Here is a 17,982-nt window from a genome sequence, read left to right on the forward strand (position 1 = left end):
GGAAGCTTCTAGTAGCTTCTCACAGGAGCTAGCCCTGCAACCCCTCCCCTGCTACTAAAACCCTGCCACACAAACCCAAAACACTGCAGCAGTCACTTTCATCTTCCCATCTATCCAGCCTTATGGCTGACAGCAGATGAGCTACTAACATTGGATGCTGTTTTTTTCTGGATTGCACAGAAAATGATTGTAGGCTTTGTAATTTTAGTCTCTGGAAATAGATATGTGTTAGTAGGCTAAGCTGTCGTGTTGAAGACATGCAGCGCTAAAATCTTCAATGGAGGTAATCCCTTCTGTTTGTTTGACAGATCCATTTTTACCAAAAATCTCCTGGCGTGAAAAAAGTGAAACTCTGCCACTGGAAGTTTGTGCCTGCAGACAGCAAAACATTGACTGAGCAATGGGAAAAACATGCAGACTCCTTCATCTGGCTTGCCTGGGACACTTGATGTCTCATCAAGTCTGGGGATTCCGTGTCTCCCATCCACAGTCCCCGCTGCCGTGGGGCTGCCGAGCTGGTGTGCAAATGCATCCATCCCCCATGAGCTGATGGGCTTGCACGAGTCCATTGGGCTGTGCACATGCATCAAGACCCAGGTGGGTTTCAGGCAGCCCTCGGCCCAAATCTGCTGAGGTGTGAAGTGGACAACCTGCCCGGTGAGACTGCAATGACAGAGGGATGCACCAGACAACGGACCGTCCTCAAACAGGAGCTCACCTGCCTTTAGGGTGACACAGTACTGCAGTCCCTGGAGCATGTAACAGCATGACGTGTATTTGGGATGTCCAAGGCACCCTATACAGGGAGTATAGGAGACGGGCTCCTTGGCTGGCACTCCCACCAGGTAGCGCTCAGCCCATGAGGACACTTGAACTAGCCTATAGGAAATGCTGAACAGGGGAAGGAGAGTCTAAATTTTTGCTTCTACCTGGCCTGGAGGGCTTATTTCAGGTCTAAAGTTTGGCTTCATCACAAATTTGGAGCCTGCGGCGGTGGCTTTGCTTGCCAGCGTGGGCTGGAGTCCTCCTTTGTGGGCAGTGCCCCTGCGCAGGGCTGGAGGGGACCTGAGTTTGTGATGAAGGGGAAGGAAACTTTTCTGTCTTGAAACTGGGCTGTCATGGAGCCAGACATGCAAAAGGGAACAGAAACGGAGGCAGGACGGAGAGTAGCTGCAGCCCAGAGGGGTGGTTTGCACTCTGCTGCGTCCTCCATCATCTACACATTTTATGGGACTCAAAATTCAGAAATAATCTAGGCTCTTAACTGTTGAATATGCCATATACACGCACCATCTTGTGATGAAAGTCTGATTCTTCATGATATTCTGGGATGTATTCTCCAGAATTACTGAAGTTTTTAATAGTAAGGAATGTAATAAACTGCCCTCAGAAGCTGAGTCATCCAGTGACTGTTTCTAAAAAATCCCAAGCAGTCACTCCGGATCTAGCTCATCAGGTGCAGGGTGAGTTGGCAGCCAACCCGTTTGTTCAAAGCCAGGGTAAACGCAAAATACAGTATTACTTTATAAAAGGGAGGAAACTACTCTCCAGAAAGCAGGGTGTTTAAGAAGGTCAATGTGGGAAATCATCCAGGCGACAAAGATAACCATATCATTTGGTGAAAGAGATGGTCTCAAAACACATTCAGGAAAATAAAAAGTGATCAATGTCTAACTTTTCCGCATGCTTCAGTCTCTGATCTCGTATATCTGAGAACAGCCCGCCTATCAGTCCCAGAGTGATTATCGCTGCGTGCCATGTGATGGAGATGTCATTGGACTGCTACTGCAATGCCTAAATTAGTCTCTGCCGGTTGCAGATAAGATGCAGTCCAAGTCACCGGGGCATCTCCCAAGCGAACACCAAGGCCATAGCTGTCCTCGGGCCGTGGCCTTGCTGGCTGAAGCGGTCGCACCCCTCGCTGCTCCCCGCAGCATGTCACGGCTCCCTCCCAAAGGGCTCTGCCCCTGAAATCTGCCCACCAAATCTGCCCACCAAGTGGGGTCACTTCTACCCTCCTGCAGTCCATATGGGCTGGGTGAGCAGAGACCTCCCGTTTCAGGGGTCTACGGTACCTGCTTCCATGACCGAAGGGGCTTAGGGAGCTCACAGGAGCCGCTCTGCTCCAAGGCAGATCTTGGCAGATAGGCTGTTAAACAGCTGGGACGGTAACCAAAGTGGCCGGTTGCAACCACAGCTGGAAAAGGACACCTCTCCAAGGGCTTAGGTGCCACGAGAGTTGGCAAAATCCAAGTTAGGCACCAGTGGTCTCAGGAGGGTCCTAATTCGCCGTCACACTGCACCTTGAAAATTCACTTGATGGGGATCTCTTTCAGGGAGCTTTTTAAGCTCACTTTGCTCTGTCAATGTGAATGTAGCCAAATGTTCGAAAACACCACTCATGGATCTTGTGCTCACCCCGGAGACCAAAGGTGTTAGACTAGTTCCTAGCTAAGCTGGTTTTCTATGTCCTTTTTTAGCTGTGTGCTAAAAAAACCACCCACAGAGCTGCTTGCAAGCTGTACGTATCTCCTCCGTGGGCACAGGGATTTATGACCCCGCATGGGGAGCACGCCCAGAGGACTATTTTGCTTGTTCTCAAGCCACTTGTGCAACCAGAGTTAAGAGTGATAAACGAGAATCAGGCACAAATGGCCAACAGAGGAGAGATTACAATCATTATCCGAAGCACTTTGGGGCATAGGCAACTATAAATGGGGGTGGTGAGAAAGTTTTTTGGGAGACTCCGCATCTGCTGAGCTGTGGGAAACAGTCATGTGTGGACTCCTAACCTGCTGCCGATATGAAATACAACACAGCAGCCAGAAAGCACTTCAATGCGTCTGGTCCACCTGCATGTGCTGACAGCACAGAAGAGGAATAACCTATAGGATGTATAGATACCTATTTCACAACTGCAGTGGGCTCGGAACACCCATCTGTGCAGTCAACTCCACTGAGAAGAGGTAAAGCGTTAAGGGGGAGTAAGGCATTCCCTGCAGCCACTTGCTGATGGCCTAACAGAGCTATGTATTCTGTTCCCATCAAAATTCAAGGAAAATTAGTCCAGCAGCTCTGTAAACTCAGCCTCAAACTATGAACTGAATGAGATTACACACCAATTCATAGCAGGCTGCTTATAATTTTGTTCTTCCTGTGATTTCTGCATGAAAAGCTTAGGAAATAAGCCCAGTACATGTCCTCTCCATAATTCCAAGAACTACATCTCTAATGATCCATGTGAAGTTTATACAGGGATCTCCTCTAATATTCTAAGCAACCCTGATTATTGAAAGCATATATATAGAAGTGTGGGCTCAAATACAGAAATCCAGAAAGCTTCCCAACATGTCACGTAGCTGCAGAGCCTCTTTCATTGGGTGAAAATTATGAAAGATTGCCATGTGATTGCTAGCACCACTCCTTGAGCTGAGAACATTTCTCTTTTAAGATGTAAGATCTCTTAATCAGGATTTACTTCCCTTTCCTACTGCTCATTGCTTTTCCGTGGCTTCTGCATAAATAGCATTCGGGTTTTGCATCAAGTTTTTGTGTTTTTCCTGTCCACTAACAAAGCTGAAAGTTGTGAGCAAGAGCAAGCAGAAGAAGGAAATACTGAACACACCAGAAGGCACACAAGCTGAGGTAAGACAAGATTTGCCTGCTTTTTCTGAAGTAGATAAACATGGTTGCAAGGATTAAAATACAACCACTTATAGTTCTTATTACTCTCAGTAAGATTTTTATTTGTCAGAAGCTGTGATCGTTGACTAAACTTCTCTATGACAAAGCTGGTCTTCAGAAATTGTTTTGGCAGAAAAAAGTCTGGATTTATGTAACTAAGAACATTTGCCAGACGGAATATAACAATCAAGTTGTGGATCTGATTAAGTGAGTCTCATTTTTTAACTAGATGAAAAATATATATGTGGTTTATGGCAAAGTTTTAAAATAAAAGTTGTTAAATGTCAGACTCTCGATACTTTTTTTCATTATTGTGCATGTAGAAAGGTTAATAAAATGCCATGTTTTGATGAATTTAGTGTTAATTCTAAATATCACATTCTGTTACATTTACTCTTGGTAATGTTGCTCCTGAAACACAAAGTGAAGGCTAGAAAGAAAGCCAATGGGAACTTTAAAAAAACATGAGAACTTTTGTTTTTCTCAAAAGTGCAGTGGCAAATGCAAGTGATCTCCTATATAGCAGCGATATCATAACTGCCTTCCTATTTGGGTAATGAACATGAGACTGTGGTGTCTGGGGTCCTCTTCAGACAAAGGGTTATTGTGATAGATGCAGAGAGTATCTCTTTTTCCTGGCATACAAGAGGATCTATGTATTTATCACTTAACATGGCAAAGAATTACATTTTGAATGAACAGCCCGATTTCCCTATTTAACTTTGCATATGCAGAACACCTTATTAAAAATAGGTTCTTTGGTAGTTCCTCATGTTATAGCAAATGCAGTGTTTCAGAGCAGATCTGAGATCAGCAGTTTGGAAACAGAGACTTTCGTGTTTACACCTTCGGAGACAGTGGAGGTTTCATATTTACACCTTTAGCAGCAGCACCCCTCCACCACACCTCTTCAGAAGGAGCGTCCTTCCACCCAGGCATGGCAGAGAAATCGCTCCCCTTGTCTGCTGAGATGCTGGATGACTTGATTGACTGCCCTCCACTAGAACTGGGGGTAGCCCGCGGCTGCTGACTACTGCCACTTTCCCAGTAACAGCTTTTTGACATCCAGGGTGGAATCTCTATATTAGTATCGCTACAGGCATTGGTCTCACTTCACCAGCAGGAATTAGGGGTAACACGGTGAAGTCAGCTGTGGTTGTTACACTGCCAGGAACTAGGAGCAAATTGTGACTGTAAGAGATGTGCTGGCAGCTCAGACCAACGTCCATCTAGCCCAGTATTCAGTCTCTCATGGTGGCAATAGGAGAGGCTCGTTAGAGACAACGTGAGAGCCTGATCACCTTCCAGAGTGCTTTCCCCTTGCATTTCCCCAGCTTCCTGACTGCTCTCCATGGGCACTGGGCAGTCCATCCCTGCCCAGTCTTTTGTTTCCTATTTATTGTCCTTGCATTTGTCTGAGCCTGTTTTGACCCTGCTGAGCCGCCTGCCTGCGCTGCCGGCTGCAGCAGCAAGCTCCCAGCACTGCCCGCTCCTCGCTGCGCAGAGGAGCACCCTCTTTTATCTGTTCAAAAGCAGGTTCTCAACAGCTCTGCTGAGCACCCCAAGCCCCAGTACTGCAGGACGCTATGAATAACAGGGCGCATTCACACTATCCACCACCTTCATGACTCTGTACACCTTGACCGTATCCTTCTTCAGCCTCCTCCTTTACTGTACCAGAGTCTCAGCCTTTTCAGTCCTTGCTCTGCTCTCCTTGATCATTTCACTTGCTCCCCTCTGCACCTTCTCTAACTCCATAATCTCTTTTTTGGATGTAGAGACCAGAACTGCTTACTATGGGGATGCATGGAGATTTTATACAAGGTGATACCCTACTTTGTTCTCCATAGCCTTCTTGATGATGCCCCTCATTTTGCTGACATTTTTGGTTGCTTCTGCTGCTGCAGCCAATGCAGAAATGACTTCGGTAAATGGTCAATGATGCCAAAGCAAAATGTCCTTTCCTGAATGTAACAGCCAGTTTCAAGATCACATCATGCAGGCGTGGCTTAGATTATTTTTCCCAGAATGCAACACTTTACATTAAAATACACTGAAGCTTATCTGCCACCCTTTTGCCATGGCATCTGCCAACCCGGATAACTGTCTTCTCCAGGTTATTGGTAAAGATATTGAATAAATCTGGTCTGAGTACCAAACCCTAGAGGACCCCATTGCTGATTCATTAAGCCCCACACTTTGCTTCTTACCCTTTAGCCAGCGTTCAGCCCACAAAAGGACATGCCTTCCAGCTCTCTAGCAACTTAGTTCCTTAAGAAACCCTTGGAGCAGATCTTTGCCAAAGGCTTTGACAAATGCGACTGTATAAATACATACATGTCCATATATGCATATAAAATGACCACTGGAGCCGCTTCATCCATCATCCTCACAGCCCTTCAGCGGGTGAGTGGGGCAGGATCTCCTTTTTCAGAAGACGTGCTGACTCTTTCTCAACAGACTGGCGTTTCAATGACCTCAGTGCCTTTGTTCTTCATTACAACCCACCCCCCCCAAATGTACCAGAGGTGGAAATCGGTCTCAGCGGTGGGTTGCTCCCAGCACTGAGATGACCGATTCGTGGCCCTTGAGCTGCCCTCTCAAGCCCTTCTTGTAGACAAGAGCTGCCCTGGTGGCACACCAGTCCCCTGGCATGGCGCCTGATTGTAATGGTGGGTTACGTGCCTTGGCCGGCAGTCTCACAGTTGAGCTCCTTTGGGATACTCGTAGGAATGCCATCTGGTCCTCATTACTTATTGGCCTCTCACTTACCTGGTCGGTTTAATATTTCCTGGGCACATCGTTGAGCGGAGCTGGCTCCTCTGACCTGTTTGCTGCATCAGGCGTGAAAATACCCCAACATCTCTGGCGGAGAAGAGTGAATTCACTGAGTTTCTCTGCTATGATCTTGCTGTCCCTAAGAGATCTTTTGCCACCAAGCAACCCTGACAGTTTCCTAGCACTCTTTCATCTTTCAGTGGGTTTACAAGGCTTACTGTCAGCCTGAGCATCCTTTACCAGGTGCTCTTCACTTTTTTTTTAAATGCTCTTATTTTCCTCTCCATATTTGATCTGCCATGATACAGGCTTTCCCATTCTCCCCATTCAGACAAGCCTTTTGCTTTCTAAATGGTGATCTTTTTCCTATAATAGCCTTGCTAACTATTCTACTGATAGACATCAGGCTCAATATTTATTAAAATATCTATTTCTTTTGGAATGTAGGCTTCTAACAAAGGTTTTGTTGAATTTTCTGTTTGTTTTTCTAAACAGCCCCCAAAATTATGTAGGCTTCTTCCTTCTGGGACTGCTTCTCTGTCCCACAACGCTGCCGAACCTAGCTCTACTGTGATTGCCACTACAGGGCTCCCTCCACCAAAACCTGCTTGAACTAGGACCTGTGCAGTGCTAAAAACCAAATGTAGAATAGCATCTTGTGTTGTGGATTTGTTTGCAGGACTAATTATTCTAGGAATCAGGCATTTGTTGCATATGGACACTATATCTCGTTCTGCTGCATCATCGCATCTTTATAAAGGCACCCAAAATCTCCTGCTATTGTACCTGCTTTCAGCTTCCTACTCTCACTTAACATTTTCTGATGACTGTCATTATCACGACGAGGAGTTTGGTAGCGCATTCCTAGTACTATATTTTTATTATTAGAGAATGGGATGTCTGCCTACAAGAGCTCTGTAGTGTTTCTCTTCAGCCATAATATTTTTATGCTATTGCAAGTTATATAGTCCTTCATGTACAGTGCCACTCCTCCACCTGTGCATCCTACACTACCATGACCATAAAGCTGGTAGCGTGGCAACACAGGCAAGTCCTGCAGGTCTCTGAGCCTCCCCTTGCACCAGGGTTGCTGTCTCATGCCAAGCCTGCCAGCTCCTCTGTCTCATTTTTGGCTTTGAGCATTGGTGCAGAATTACATGTGAGGTTTGCTTTTGATCAGTCACTCAAGATAGCACGTGACAGCCAACTGGATTTGTGGGCAGTTGGATTTGCCTTCCCTAGTTATTGCAGTTGGGCTTTATTTCCCTCCTATCCTTGTCAGAGGTGCGCTGGACATGAGTTCACTGCCCTCCCAGGTCTCATCAGTCCAGCCCCCTTGCTCTCCCATGCCCGTCAGCTCCCCTGCTGCTTCTAATTAAACACTCCTCTGCAAACCTTTCAGTCTGCAGGGCCAGCAGCCTGGATCCACTCTGGGTATGGTGCAGTCTCTCATTCCTGCCTTGCTTGCCTTTATCCCAAAAGATCCCTCTGTTCCTTACATACCTAAGTTTCTCCTCTCTGCTGCCTCATCCATGCAATGAAACACTGGGTCTGACCTGAGCTTCTCTCTTACCTCGTAGCTGAGCCCTGAAGATCCCACCTTCATCTCTGGTGCCCCCCCCAGTTTATATACTGGGCGTGGTGTCACACGATATGCAATACCCCTTTGGCCAGTTTGGGTCAGCTGCCCTGGCTGTGTCCCCTCCCAATTTCTTGTGCCCCTCCAGCCTTCTTGCTGGCTGGGCATGAGAAGCTGAAAAATCCTTGACTTTAGACTAAACACTACATAGCAACAACTGAAAACGTCAGTGTGTTATCAACATTCTTCTCATACTGAACTCAAAAACATAGCACTATACCAGCTACTAAGATGACAATTAATTCTATCCCAGCTGAAACCAAGACAGCACTTTACAGGGTAGCCCCTACTCTGCTGCTAGACTGCATCCCAAGCTTAAAATATGATGGTTTGGGGGCACTTTTATTAGTTTAGTATCTCCTCCAATTAAACAAATCTCCTCTTACTTTTGCTCTATCAGTTCCCCACTTGGCTTGCACACCCGTCTGTGTGTTAAGGGTGTTAGCTTCACCTTAGACAAGGAATGTGTTTCTGTTATCCCCTTACCTTAAATCACACTCAAGCCAGGCTGGGATAAAAGGTAAAATATTTCTTCATAATGAATATATATCATTTATAATATATATGTAATTTATAATGAAAGGTAAATATTTCTTCATAAGATCCATACTAATCAAGCTGTAAATAAGACTTCACAGATGTGAAGAAAAGACAAAAGCCCACCCAAACTCTACATCTAATCTACTTACACAGCAGTTATTTCAGAAAAGCCTTCCTTTTTCTTCCTCAGCTGACGTGCTCTCTCTCTCCTGCCAGGGTGATTGTCAGAGCCTTGGGACATGTGTCAGCTGCTTCTACTTGATAGCTTCTGTCAGGGAAACTCATATATAGAAAAAAAATCTCCTGCTAGAGGGTTTCCATCAGAGAAGCCTTGCAGTACCACTTAAGAGAGATTCCCATTCCAGATTGTCCTTTTCTCTCCCTCTTCTTTTTTCAGAGGGCTGTTAGACCTTACCACCAATCTCCCTTCTTTTGGGGGACCCTATAGGTCCAGTCTCACCCAAAACCCAAACCTGACCCAGGAGACTGTCTGGACACTCTTGCTGAAAACAAAGTTTATTGCCTGTCCTTAGATATGTCATTCTTTCTGTTTATCTAGGAGCCATCTCCTAGCCTTAAGCTGGCTAGTAAACAGCTCTTGCCTTCAACGAGGGGTAAAATTCTCCCCTTCTCCTCTGTGGTTGCTTGAGGTAGTCTTGTGTGAAATATATCTTTCACTGCACCTTCCTTTCTACATTGATCTGTGTGTTAAAACACAACTAATAGGAGCATCTACATATCATCGTTGCACGGGTCGTTCCTGGTCCTCACCATGGTGGTTAACAGCTTTCAGCTGACTTTTCTCCAGCCTCTTTCTCTTAGACATCCCATAACAGCTTGAAAGTTTTGTTTAGATCATTTGGAGAGGAGTCTGAGTACTGGCTTTCTTGCCAGGTCCAAGGATGCCGAGTTTTCTCAATTGCATATGCACATCTAGTTTCCTAAAGGTCTTTAGCTGGAAAGACAAATGAGGAGCACAAAACAGCTTTAATGGTAGTTGTTAGCTAGATAAACTCATATGAAGAGCCTAAGCAAAGTGCCTCAGCCTCTGTGCTTGTAGTGCTCTCCCTAGGGTGCAGGGACCCAAGGGCTTTTCATCAGCTGAATTTTTACTGCCCTAATCCTATCCCTCAGCAGTGTCTGGCCACAAGCCATCACTTGTTGTGCTCAGCAGGGCTTTGAATTTTTCCATGCTCCAAGTTCTTCGTCCTCATTTGACTCAGCTAACTCATAGGTTTCGCACACAACAGGAATGCTTCAACAGGTGACAGATCTGTTAACTGATACTTTCTTGTGTTTTGGAGTTTCTAAAGGCAAGGATGCTTGGACCATAGGAAAAAACAGTCAAAAGGGCTCTTCCCTTTGCAGTACCTCGGGCTGTGATGTTTCCCTGCAAAATGGGGAGATAAGATTCAATCGGGAGAAAAGCTGGTCCTTGATCCCACACAGAAAACACGTATGTCAGATAATCACTTTGTACAGAAAACCAAAATCATTCAAAACTCCTCTGATTGCAAAAGGTTTGTTCTTAGGAAGCGTACCTTGTCTCTCCCCTCCCTGAGGAAAGAGGATCTCAAATGAGGAGGAGATTTCCTTCAGGAGCATGTGTTTACTGAGTCTGGGGCTTTGCTGAGCCCCCATATCCAGTTTGCCCACTTCCAGTCTTCAGCGCTCCTCAGCTCAATAGATACTATTATCTTTATTTTGGGGAGGGATAATTTCAGGCACTGCAGGAATGTGTATGAGGTTGGTGTGAGCGCAGGTCCCCTTTCCCCAAGCCACCACGCTCCCATCTCGTGACGGGGGGTAAATCCTGCTCCTTGGAGCCCAGCCCCGGGGTGGCACTTCCCACGCTCCTTGTCGCAGTGGGGGCGGTTAAAAGGTGACTGCTGGGGCACATCTGGTTGTTATATTAAGGGATCCAGAGGGACTCTGAGACACTGCCCTGAAGAAGCAGCCCACAGGCTGCTCTGAACACAGCTCAGGCTCCCACACCATGACTTGAGTTTGCAAATTAGCTCCTGTTTACAGCACACTGGGAATACTGCACTGGGTAACTGGGAGTCCAGAGCACCCAAATCTAGAGCCCACTTTTCCCCTAGGGAGACTCCGCCTCTGCAAATAAATTAATTTCAAATTGTGAAGCCAGTGAGGTCCACAATAAGAGATACAATGGAGTCATCTACTATCAACCTGTTATCACTCTCACTGGGGCAAATTAAAAGCTTCTCTTTCATGCATCTAGAAATGCCATGTAGTTTTGGGCTTTAGACTAAAATTTTCCATGTTCCATCTCTAGAGTACATTGGCAGATGCAGAGAGGGAATTGTTCCCACTATTAAGCAACAATACTGAAACCTTCCTTTCAAAATACTACAAAGCTGCAGTTCAGCTGAGAGAAGAAATACAGAGTTCAGCAAGGAAAGAGACTCTAATGAGAAAAAAAATTATTATTTAGAGCGTTTTAGTGATACGTGGTTTTGATTTGCTTGAATTAGAGCCTCATAGGAGGAAAAATGCCACTCTCTGTGAACACAGGCCATTTTCATTAGGGCTGCGAACGTGGGCTGCCCTGGAGCCGCAGCGTGTGTAGATGACTGTCTGGTGCAGAGCAGTTGAGCACAAAAGAGGTTGAGAAAGTGGTAAATGAAGCAAATGCCCCACAAAAAGAGACACAGAAAGCCATCAGCAACTTACAAGAAAGAAGAAATCCAGTGTAAGGAGGAGGGAGTTAAAAAAGGAACTACGTAACTAGCACAGTATTTACGCAGTGTCTAAGGTCAAAATGTCCTTAATTTATACATTCTGATGTATACCAATATGCCTCTGGTATTGCTTGGGAAAGTTCAGTGACATGCTGCCAACAACATACCAGAAACATTTCACTAGTTCCAAAAGGAAAATTCAGTTCTTTTGGCTTTTCATCCTAATTTGAAATGCAGACTTACCAGTGGACTGTGATTTCTTCTCTGATCAGGTTTTGATGTTTCCATGGTAGATAACTGGGGACTCAAAACCTCCCTGCTACAAAATGGCTGACAGCAAGTTGGCTTGTTTTGCACAGAGAAGATGAGAGAATTGCCATTAAAACGCACACATAGCACTCACCTTTAAAAGGCAGCACTTCCATAGGGTGAGACAACAACCAGCTGCTGTAATACTGAACCTGTTCAGAGATGACTTGCGGCTTTACGCCTTGAGATGTGTAATTACTCATTAATGAACCTTTACTTTCCATTGCCCTCTGCATCTTGCAATCTCTGCCCTCAGCGAAATAGCCGCGAATAGCTGAACTCCCTGCCCAGCCTGCAACCCAGCACTCACACTACTTCTTTTTTACTTTGGCAGAAAGACAGAGAGCCTGGCTCTAGACCATGAATATTTCTGAGATGGCACTAGACGACAACTTCATGAACAGCTCCTTCAACTGTACCATTGACAGCTTCAAGCAAGTAATTTATCCCACCATGTATCTCTTTATCTTCTTCATGGGTGCTGTTGGAAATGGCCTCTCCATTTATGTTTTCTTCCAGCCTTCGCAGAGGAAAACCTCGGTAAACATTTACATGCAGAACCTGGCTGTTTCGGACCTCATGTTTGTGAGCACTTTGCCCTTTCGGGCCACATATTTCCTGTTGGGATCACGTTGGATATTCGGCGATATCGTCTGCAGGATCATGACTTACACCTTGTATGTGAACATGTACTGCAGCATTTATTTTCTCACCGTGCTCAGCGTGGTTCGTTTCATAGCCATCGTCTACCCGTTCAAGCACTGGAAAGTAACCAACATGAAGTATGCCAGGATAACGTGCGCAGCCATATGGGTCTTCGTGCTGGCAGCCTCCAGCCCTCTGTTAAGCAAGGGGATCGCTGGGTACAGCAACCCAACCAAGTGCTTGGACCTCCACCCCTCCAGCACGCACAGGCTCCTCATGATGAACAGCTTTGTCCTCGTCGTGGGCTTCATTCTGCCGTTTTGCACAATTATTGTCTGTTACGTCTTTGCAATCAAAGCATTGCTCAAGTCCAAGAGTCCACAGCGCAAGAAGGTGGTCTGTCACAAGAAGGCTCTGTCAACCATCATCATCACTCTCATCCTCTTCCTCCTCTGTTTCTTGCCGTATCACGTACTGCGAACGGTCCACTTGCTGCGCAGCAGCTGCAGCCAGGCCAACCTGCCCGTGCACAAAGCGCTGGTGGTCACGCTCTGCCTTGCCGCCATGAACAGCTGCCTCGATCCCATCCTCTATTACTTTGCCGCTGAAAATTTCAAAGCCAGAATCAGGAGTTTGTACCGCAGGTAGCTGGTGCAGAATTGCAAAGTTATATATATATGGTCCCGATGGGACATCTGGACCGGGTCCATCCTATTCGACGGCAGAGGCTGTGTGGTGCTAGCCAGCCTGCAGCCACGCTGCTCAGTGCCAGGCGTCTCTGGAGCAAAAGCGTCTTGGAGAGAGCTTGTTGGGGATGGCCAAAACCGAGGCAGGACGATCAGAGGTCAGGTGCCTGGCTGTGATCCCTTGTCCTCTTCTATTTAGGAGTGGAGATATACCCCTGGTGTTCACCCTCCCCAGGGCGAGGGTTTGAAAGGGATTTACCTTGCTACTAGAGTCCGTTTATTTCATTTCCCAGTGCTCAACCAGTGACTTGAAGGGAAACTGCTCACCTGACCACCTCGGCGTCTGTGTCCGAACCTCTCTGTGCTCCGTCTCCCTGCGTGTGCAGAGGTGCGTGGTTCAGACGTTCACATACCCAACAGACTCATAGTGCACTGTCAGTTCCTTTTGCAAACACCGGCCAAAGGTCTGCACATAACAGAAACGTAAAGCATCGCTGATACTTTCTGCTGAGGCTGACTTACAAAGCGGGCAGAGAGCCAAACAGCAGCCGGCGCCAGCTCAGGCTGTTCAGAAGGCATTAACATTTCTAAATTTTCCCCTCTGAGGAGGCCACCGAGGTATTTTGCTTAACATTTCACTGATTGTCAAGCGAGATAATGATTTCAAGCAAACAGCATCGGCGTGGAGCACTATGAGTAAGATGCTGCTGGCAGCGAGGGCGGGATGCGGGCACACGGAGCACCAGGCTGCAACCTGCAGCTCTTCTTCGCATGTGCGCTCTGGGGTCATTGCAACGCTTGTTTTTACGCTCAGCGTTGGCAGTGCTTTTCTGAAAGCCGAGGTTAGGCAGCTCGGTTCCCATGCGGGGATCCAAAGACAAACTTTTTAAATGATTTTGGTCCAAACAGGTAGCTAGGGAGTGGTTTCCTCCGCACAGGTAAACCAGTCTGACGGCAAACTGCTACCAAAAGCATCCCTAATCACTCACCTCCTGCCCGCTCTGAGGAGGAAACTGGTCCCTTTTTTCACAGGATTAATTTCCAGTTGCTTTGAGCTCCCTGACATCAAACACGCACCAATGCAACAGGGAAGCACTAAGCCAGGAGCAGGAGGGAAGACAGGTGGCAGAGGAGGAGGAGGAGGAGGAGGAGGGCAGCTGTTTTAGAAAGCAGTGGGGAGCTACACTTATGTGTGCTTTGGAAAAATCTCACCAAATGGCTGCCTGCATTTTTAAGTCTCTGAATATTTTCTAAAATATATTTCCTAAAAATCACACCTCTCACAAGTAGGCGAAAACAGGCTCCAAACTCAGTTTGACCACATTTCGATATTGTTTTTAATTACCTAATTTTTTAATAAAAAAAAGACAAAAAAATTTTGTTATATTTTCCAGGAAAGCAGCCTGTCCCATACGAACACTAGCAAAAATGCTGAAAGCCTTCACTCCCTGTGAAATCCACCCAAAGGAAGGTTTCTGTCAGTGAAGATACTTTCTCAATGCTCAGAACTTTCTTGGAGAAACCACTCTATAAACTGTATGTTATTACTCCCAAACAAAAATAACCGCAGCAAGCTATTTTCAGCTCTGTCTGAAATATGCAGAATATAAATCATTGCTGGTCAGGTGGAAAAGTACTTGGCGAATCACTGGGAAAGCCACATTTTTCTTGGCTAAGGGTTATGTTCAGTTGCAGATTCAGTCTATTTTGGTCACTTTATGCTGCCTTTGATATAAGCACGGAGTTTTATCATAAGTCTTCACTAAAGTTCATGCTCCAAATCCCTGTTTCAGTAACTCAGTGGCATACCTGAGAGCTGACGTAACGATGCCATGTGAACCTCTGCAGTGCTTGGTCCCATGCTATTGAAGGAAAAGGGGATATTACCACTGGTTTGCAATAGGAATGGGATCGAGACAGTAGCCTGTGCAGAGAGTGGACAAATAATTGGAAGGAAGGGGGCAAACTCTTTTTCCGTGGTTTTTCCCTGTCAGGAGTAGACCTGAGCAGGGACAACTGACAATCTTGGAGCCTCTGATGAGATAATGCACACCTTAAATACTACAAGGGAATGGAAAAAAATTAGCCACGGTCTAATCTCACTAACGTGTTTTTGTCTGTATCTATCCAATGCACCCTATTATCAGATAATTTTGCATCCAGAGGATATATGTATATCTCACTTATGAGGTCACTTTTTTTTTGTATTGACCATGCTACAACTTTGTTATCAATTGAATTAACTGTCAAACCTGTGTTTTAATAAACTAGATTTACTAGTGGCTGAAGATATGTTTTTTATTGATTGCACAGCTAACAAGGAATCTCCTCAGAGAGCAGGGGGAGAAAGACCAAGAAACAGATATTGAGTTTCTGTAAGTGGGTCATCATTTCACAAGAGAGAAATGTCTTTGGAAGTGTGAGAGCATCCTGCTGCCTTCTTCACTTCACCAGCAAAATAGTGGGGAACATCAGTCAAAACCTGGGGTGCAGATAAAGTAATAGATTTTTTTTTTTATTATGATTTACTTGCAAAAGGATTCAAGACCGTCCTTGTTAGGGATCCTCACATGCAGCTTTAACAACACTTGCATAATATGCCACATTCCCATTTACTGCTCTTTCTCCATTTGGTATCCTTGCATGTCTCTACTCACAGAGCTGAAGACCAGGGTTCTTCGCTGTGGAAGTATCATAGTAAAAAATGTAGTAAAAAAAAAGACACCATATTTATTCTGAAAAATAAAGCTCCTGACAGTTAAATTACTAGCAATGCCTCTAGGTCCCTCGAGGGACCATCTACCCCTTAAAAAGTATTTTGATATGTTTCCTCAATTTTCTGGGAGACAAAATCTAAGAACAGCTACGTGCATAGAAAGTTAAAGCAAAAGTAAACTTTTGAGCTTGAAAGAGACATAAGAAGAGGAAATGAAGTCTTTAAGTGACTGGTAGCCTTAAGCAACAGCAAATGTTCTAACTTCATATGCATGTTTTCCTGTCATTCAGGGAAACCCTGGTATTTCTAGACAAAGGTCATTTTTCTAGTCCAAAGCTACACCAGATACATAGAGAGATTTTTCTGACAAAATCTTGCTACAGCCTGAACCACTTGACCCTCAGCACAAGGAAATCCCACTCTTCACATTTGCTTTTTAGCCCTGGTTCAGGCCCACGTGTCACTATGTTTGCCTGATGGAGTGGTGTCCCAGCGGGCAGGGGAGCAACACATATTTATTTTAAGCAATGCATTATCCCATTCATTTTCATGATATACCCCCTGCCTTTCTCAACATATATCCTGTTGCCATAGCTTACATTTTGCTTTAGCTCCTAAGAGTGCCTGGAGAAAGGGGTGCACATTTTGCTACTCAGCATCTCCTTAAGCGTACGTTCCTCTATGCTACAACAGCATGTTGTGCTGGCAGCAGAGAGGCATCAGACTCTTCCCCCTCTTTTAGGGCTGTTGGTGCTTCTCTTGGTCCCTTGGGATAGGCAAGATAGAAATGACCTGCTGCCCCTCCAGCTGATAGGAGTGGAAATAAGATCCAGCCAAAATAATCAAGTGTAATCGTGGTCAGGAGGAGTCAGATGCTGTTTCAGTAGTGACACCATCCCTGGATTAACGTTTTGATTTCCTGTATCATATCTGAGCCAGTTTAAATGACAGCCTCTTTGAAAGACAGCAGAAATGAAGTGCAAGCGCAGATTCCCTGAGAGAGTCCAGTCTCATTTGAGGTGTTTCAGCTTTCCAGACAGCACTGACCATGACCTGCCACATGACACGATGGTCCTTGCGTGGCTATGCAGTCCTGTACCTCTTACACAGTTGTGCTGTGTATATACAGGAATCTTTCTGGACATCTGCAAAGACGAGCGATATATTTAATTGGATGCAGCTGATGTTATGCATTTACATCTGTTCGTCCACCAGTCAACAGCTTAAGGAGGCCAAAGAAATTAAATAGCTTCCTTTGTCCCAAATTCCCTTTTTGCCTTTCAGAAAAACTGACCTGATTTCCACCACCACTTCCCCTCCTTTTGATTTTACAGCTGAAAGGATAAAGCTGCCTAACGGGGGGGGCTAAAGACCGGTCGCTCAAGTCACATTCCTGCTCACAGGAGCAAAATTCGAGCCTTTATTTCTGAAGCTGGGAAATAAAGCTCTGGACCTTGGTCTACCACCCATATCGCCTCACATAGGGCTTGAATGTTGGGTGATATTATGCTTTCTTCTGAGCAACCGTAGCAGATGCAACTGGGGATGATTCCTCAGAATGGAACTGTGTTTCATAACACACAAAATTTTGGGGAAGGAAATCCCTGAAGAAGGGATCTGCGCTCCGTGAAGATGTTTCTTACATTATTGCTGGCTTTCAATTCTGGAGGCAGGGAGACTGACCTTCTCTGGCAGGCAAGCTCAAGGCCCCTCCTGAGGTTCAGCCCAAAAAGCTCTCCACGGCAGAGAAATCCCTGCTTGCGCTTGGTTTCTCCTTGCATCTAGTCTCTCAGCAGAGCTTCAGGATGTTTAAAGGTGCTTTGCTCATTGCTGAGATACTGCTTGCATGCTGCAAGTCAACTTATTTTCTTGGCGACTACAAGGACGAACAATCCCAAAAGAATGAGAAAAATAACCCAGCTCGAGAGCCATCGTACATCTTCTGAAGGCCTTTATTACTGCAGCTGGAGCAGTTTCTTCTGGTGGTCCCTCACCACTAAAAGAAAATACAAACCCAGGTCAGGAATGTGAGTATGCTCTAAAAAACAGTGCTCTCAGATTGGCTTTTTTTTTTTTCTTTTCTTAATTTTGAATCTCACTGAACCTAACCATTGAAGACATTGAAGCATGGAGAATTCCCTTTACAAAGCTGTGGACCTAGGCAGGAGCACGCACGCCAGCCACCCATGTTCGTGGACCTTCCCGTTCCCTGGGCACACTCTGGCTACACCTGACTCCATGCCAGCACAAACCCAACCCGTGCATCAGCCCTTCCCACAC

At 45.7% G+C, this 17,982-nt stretch overlaps 1 protein-coding gene across 1 annotated transcript; it reads left to right on the top strand.

The window, feature by feature from the left end:
* Nucleotides 1–3,448: 3,448 nt before the first annotated feature.
* Nucleotides 3,449–15,274, top strand: CYSLTR2 (cysteinyl leukotriene receptor 2). The gene is made up of 2 exons (XM_052786137.1): nt 3,449–3,645; nt 11,990–15,274. Exon 2 carries the CDS (start codon nt 12,016–12,018, stop codon nt 12,946–12,948), a length of 933 nt encoding a protein of 310 aa, XP_052642097.1. The 5' UTR covers nt 3,449–3,645; nt 11,990–12,015; the 3' UTR covers nt 12,949–15,274.
* The last annotated feature ends 2,708 nt before the right edge of the window (nt 15,275–17,982 follow it).

Source organism: Harpia harpyja, chromosome 4 (genome assembly GCF_026419915.1).
Source record: "Harpia harpyja isolate bHarHar1 chromosome 4, bHarHar1 primary haplotype, whole genome shotgun sequence".
In the NCBI taxonomy this organism is placed as follows: domain Eukaryota; kingdom Metazoa; phylum Chordata; class Aves; order Accipitriformes; family Accipitridae; genus Harpia; species Harpia harpyja.

Excerpts from the sequence above, each read along its gene's own strand:
- CYSLTR2 (XM_052786137.1), top strand. The coding sequence starts at position 12,016 with ATGAATATTTCTGAGATGGCACTAGACGACAACTTCATGAACAGCTCC.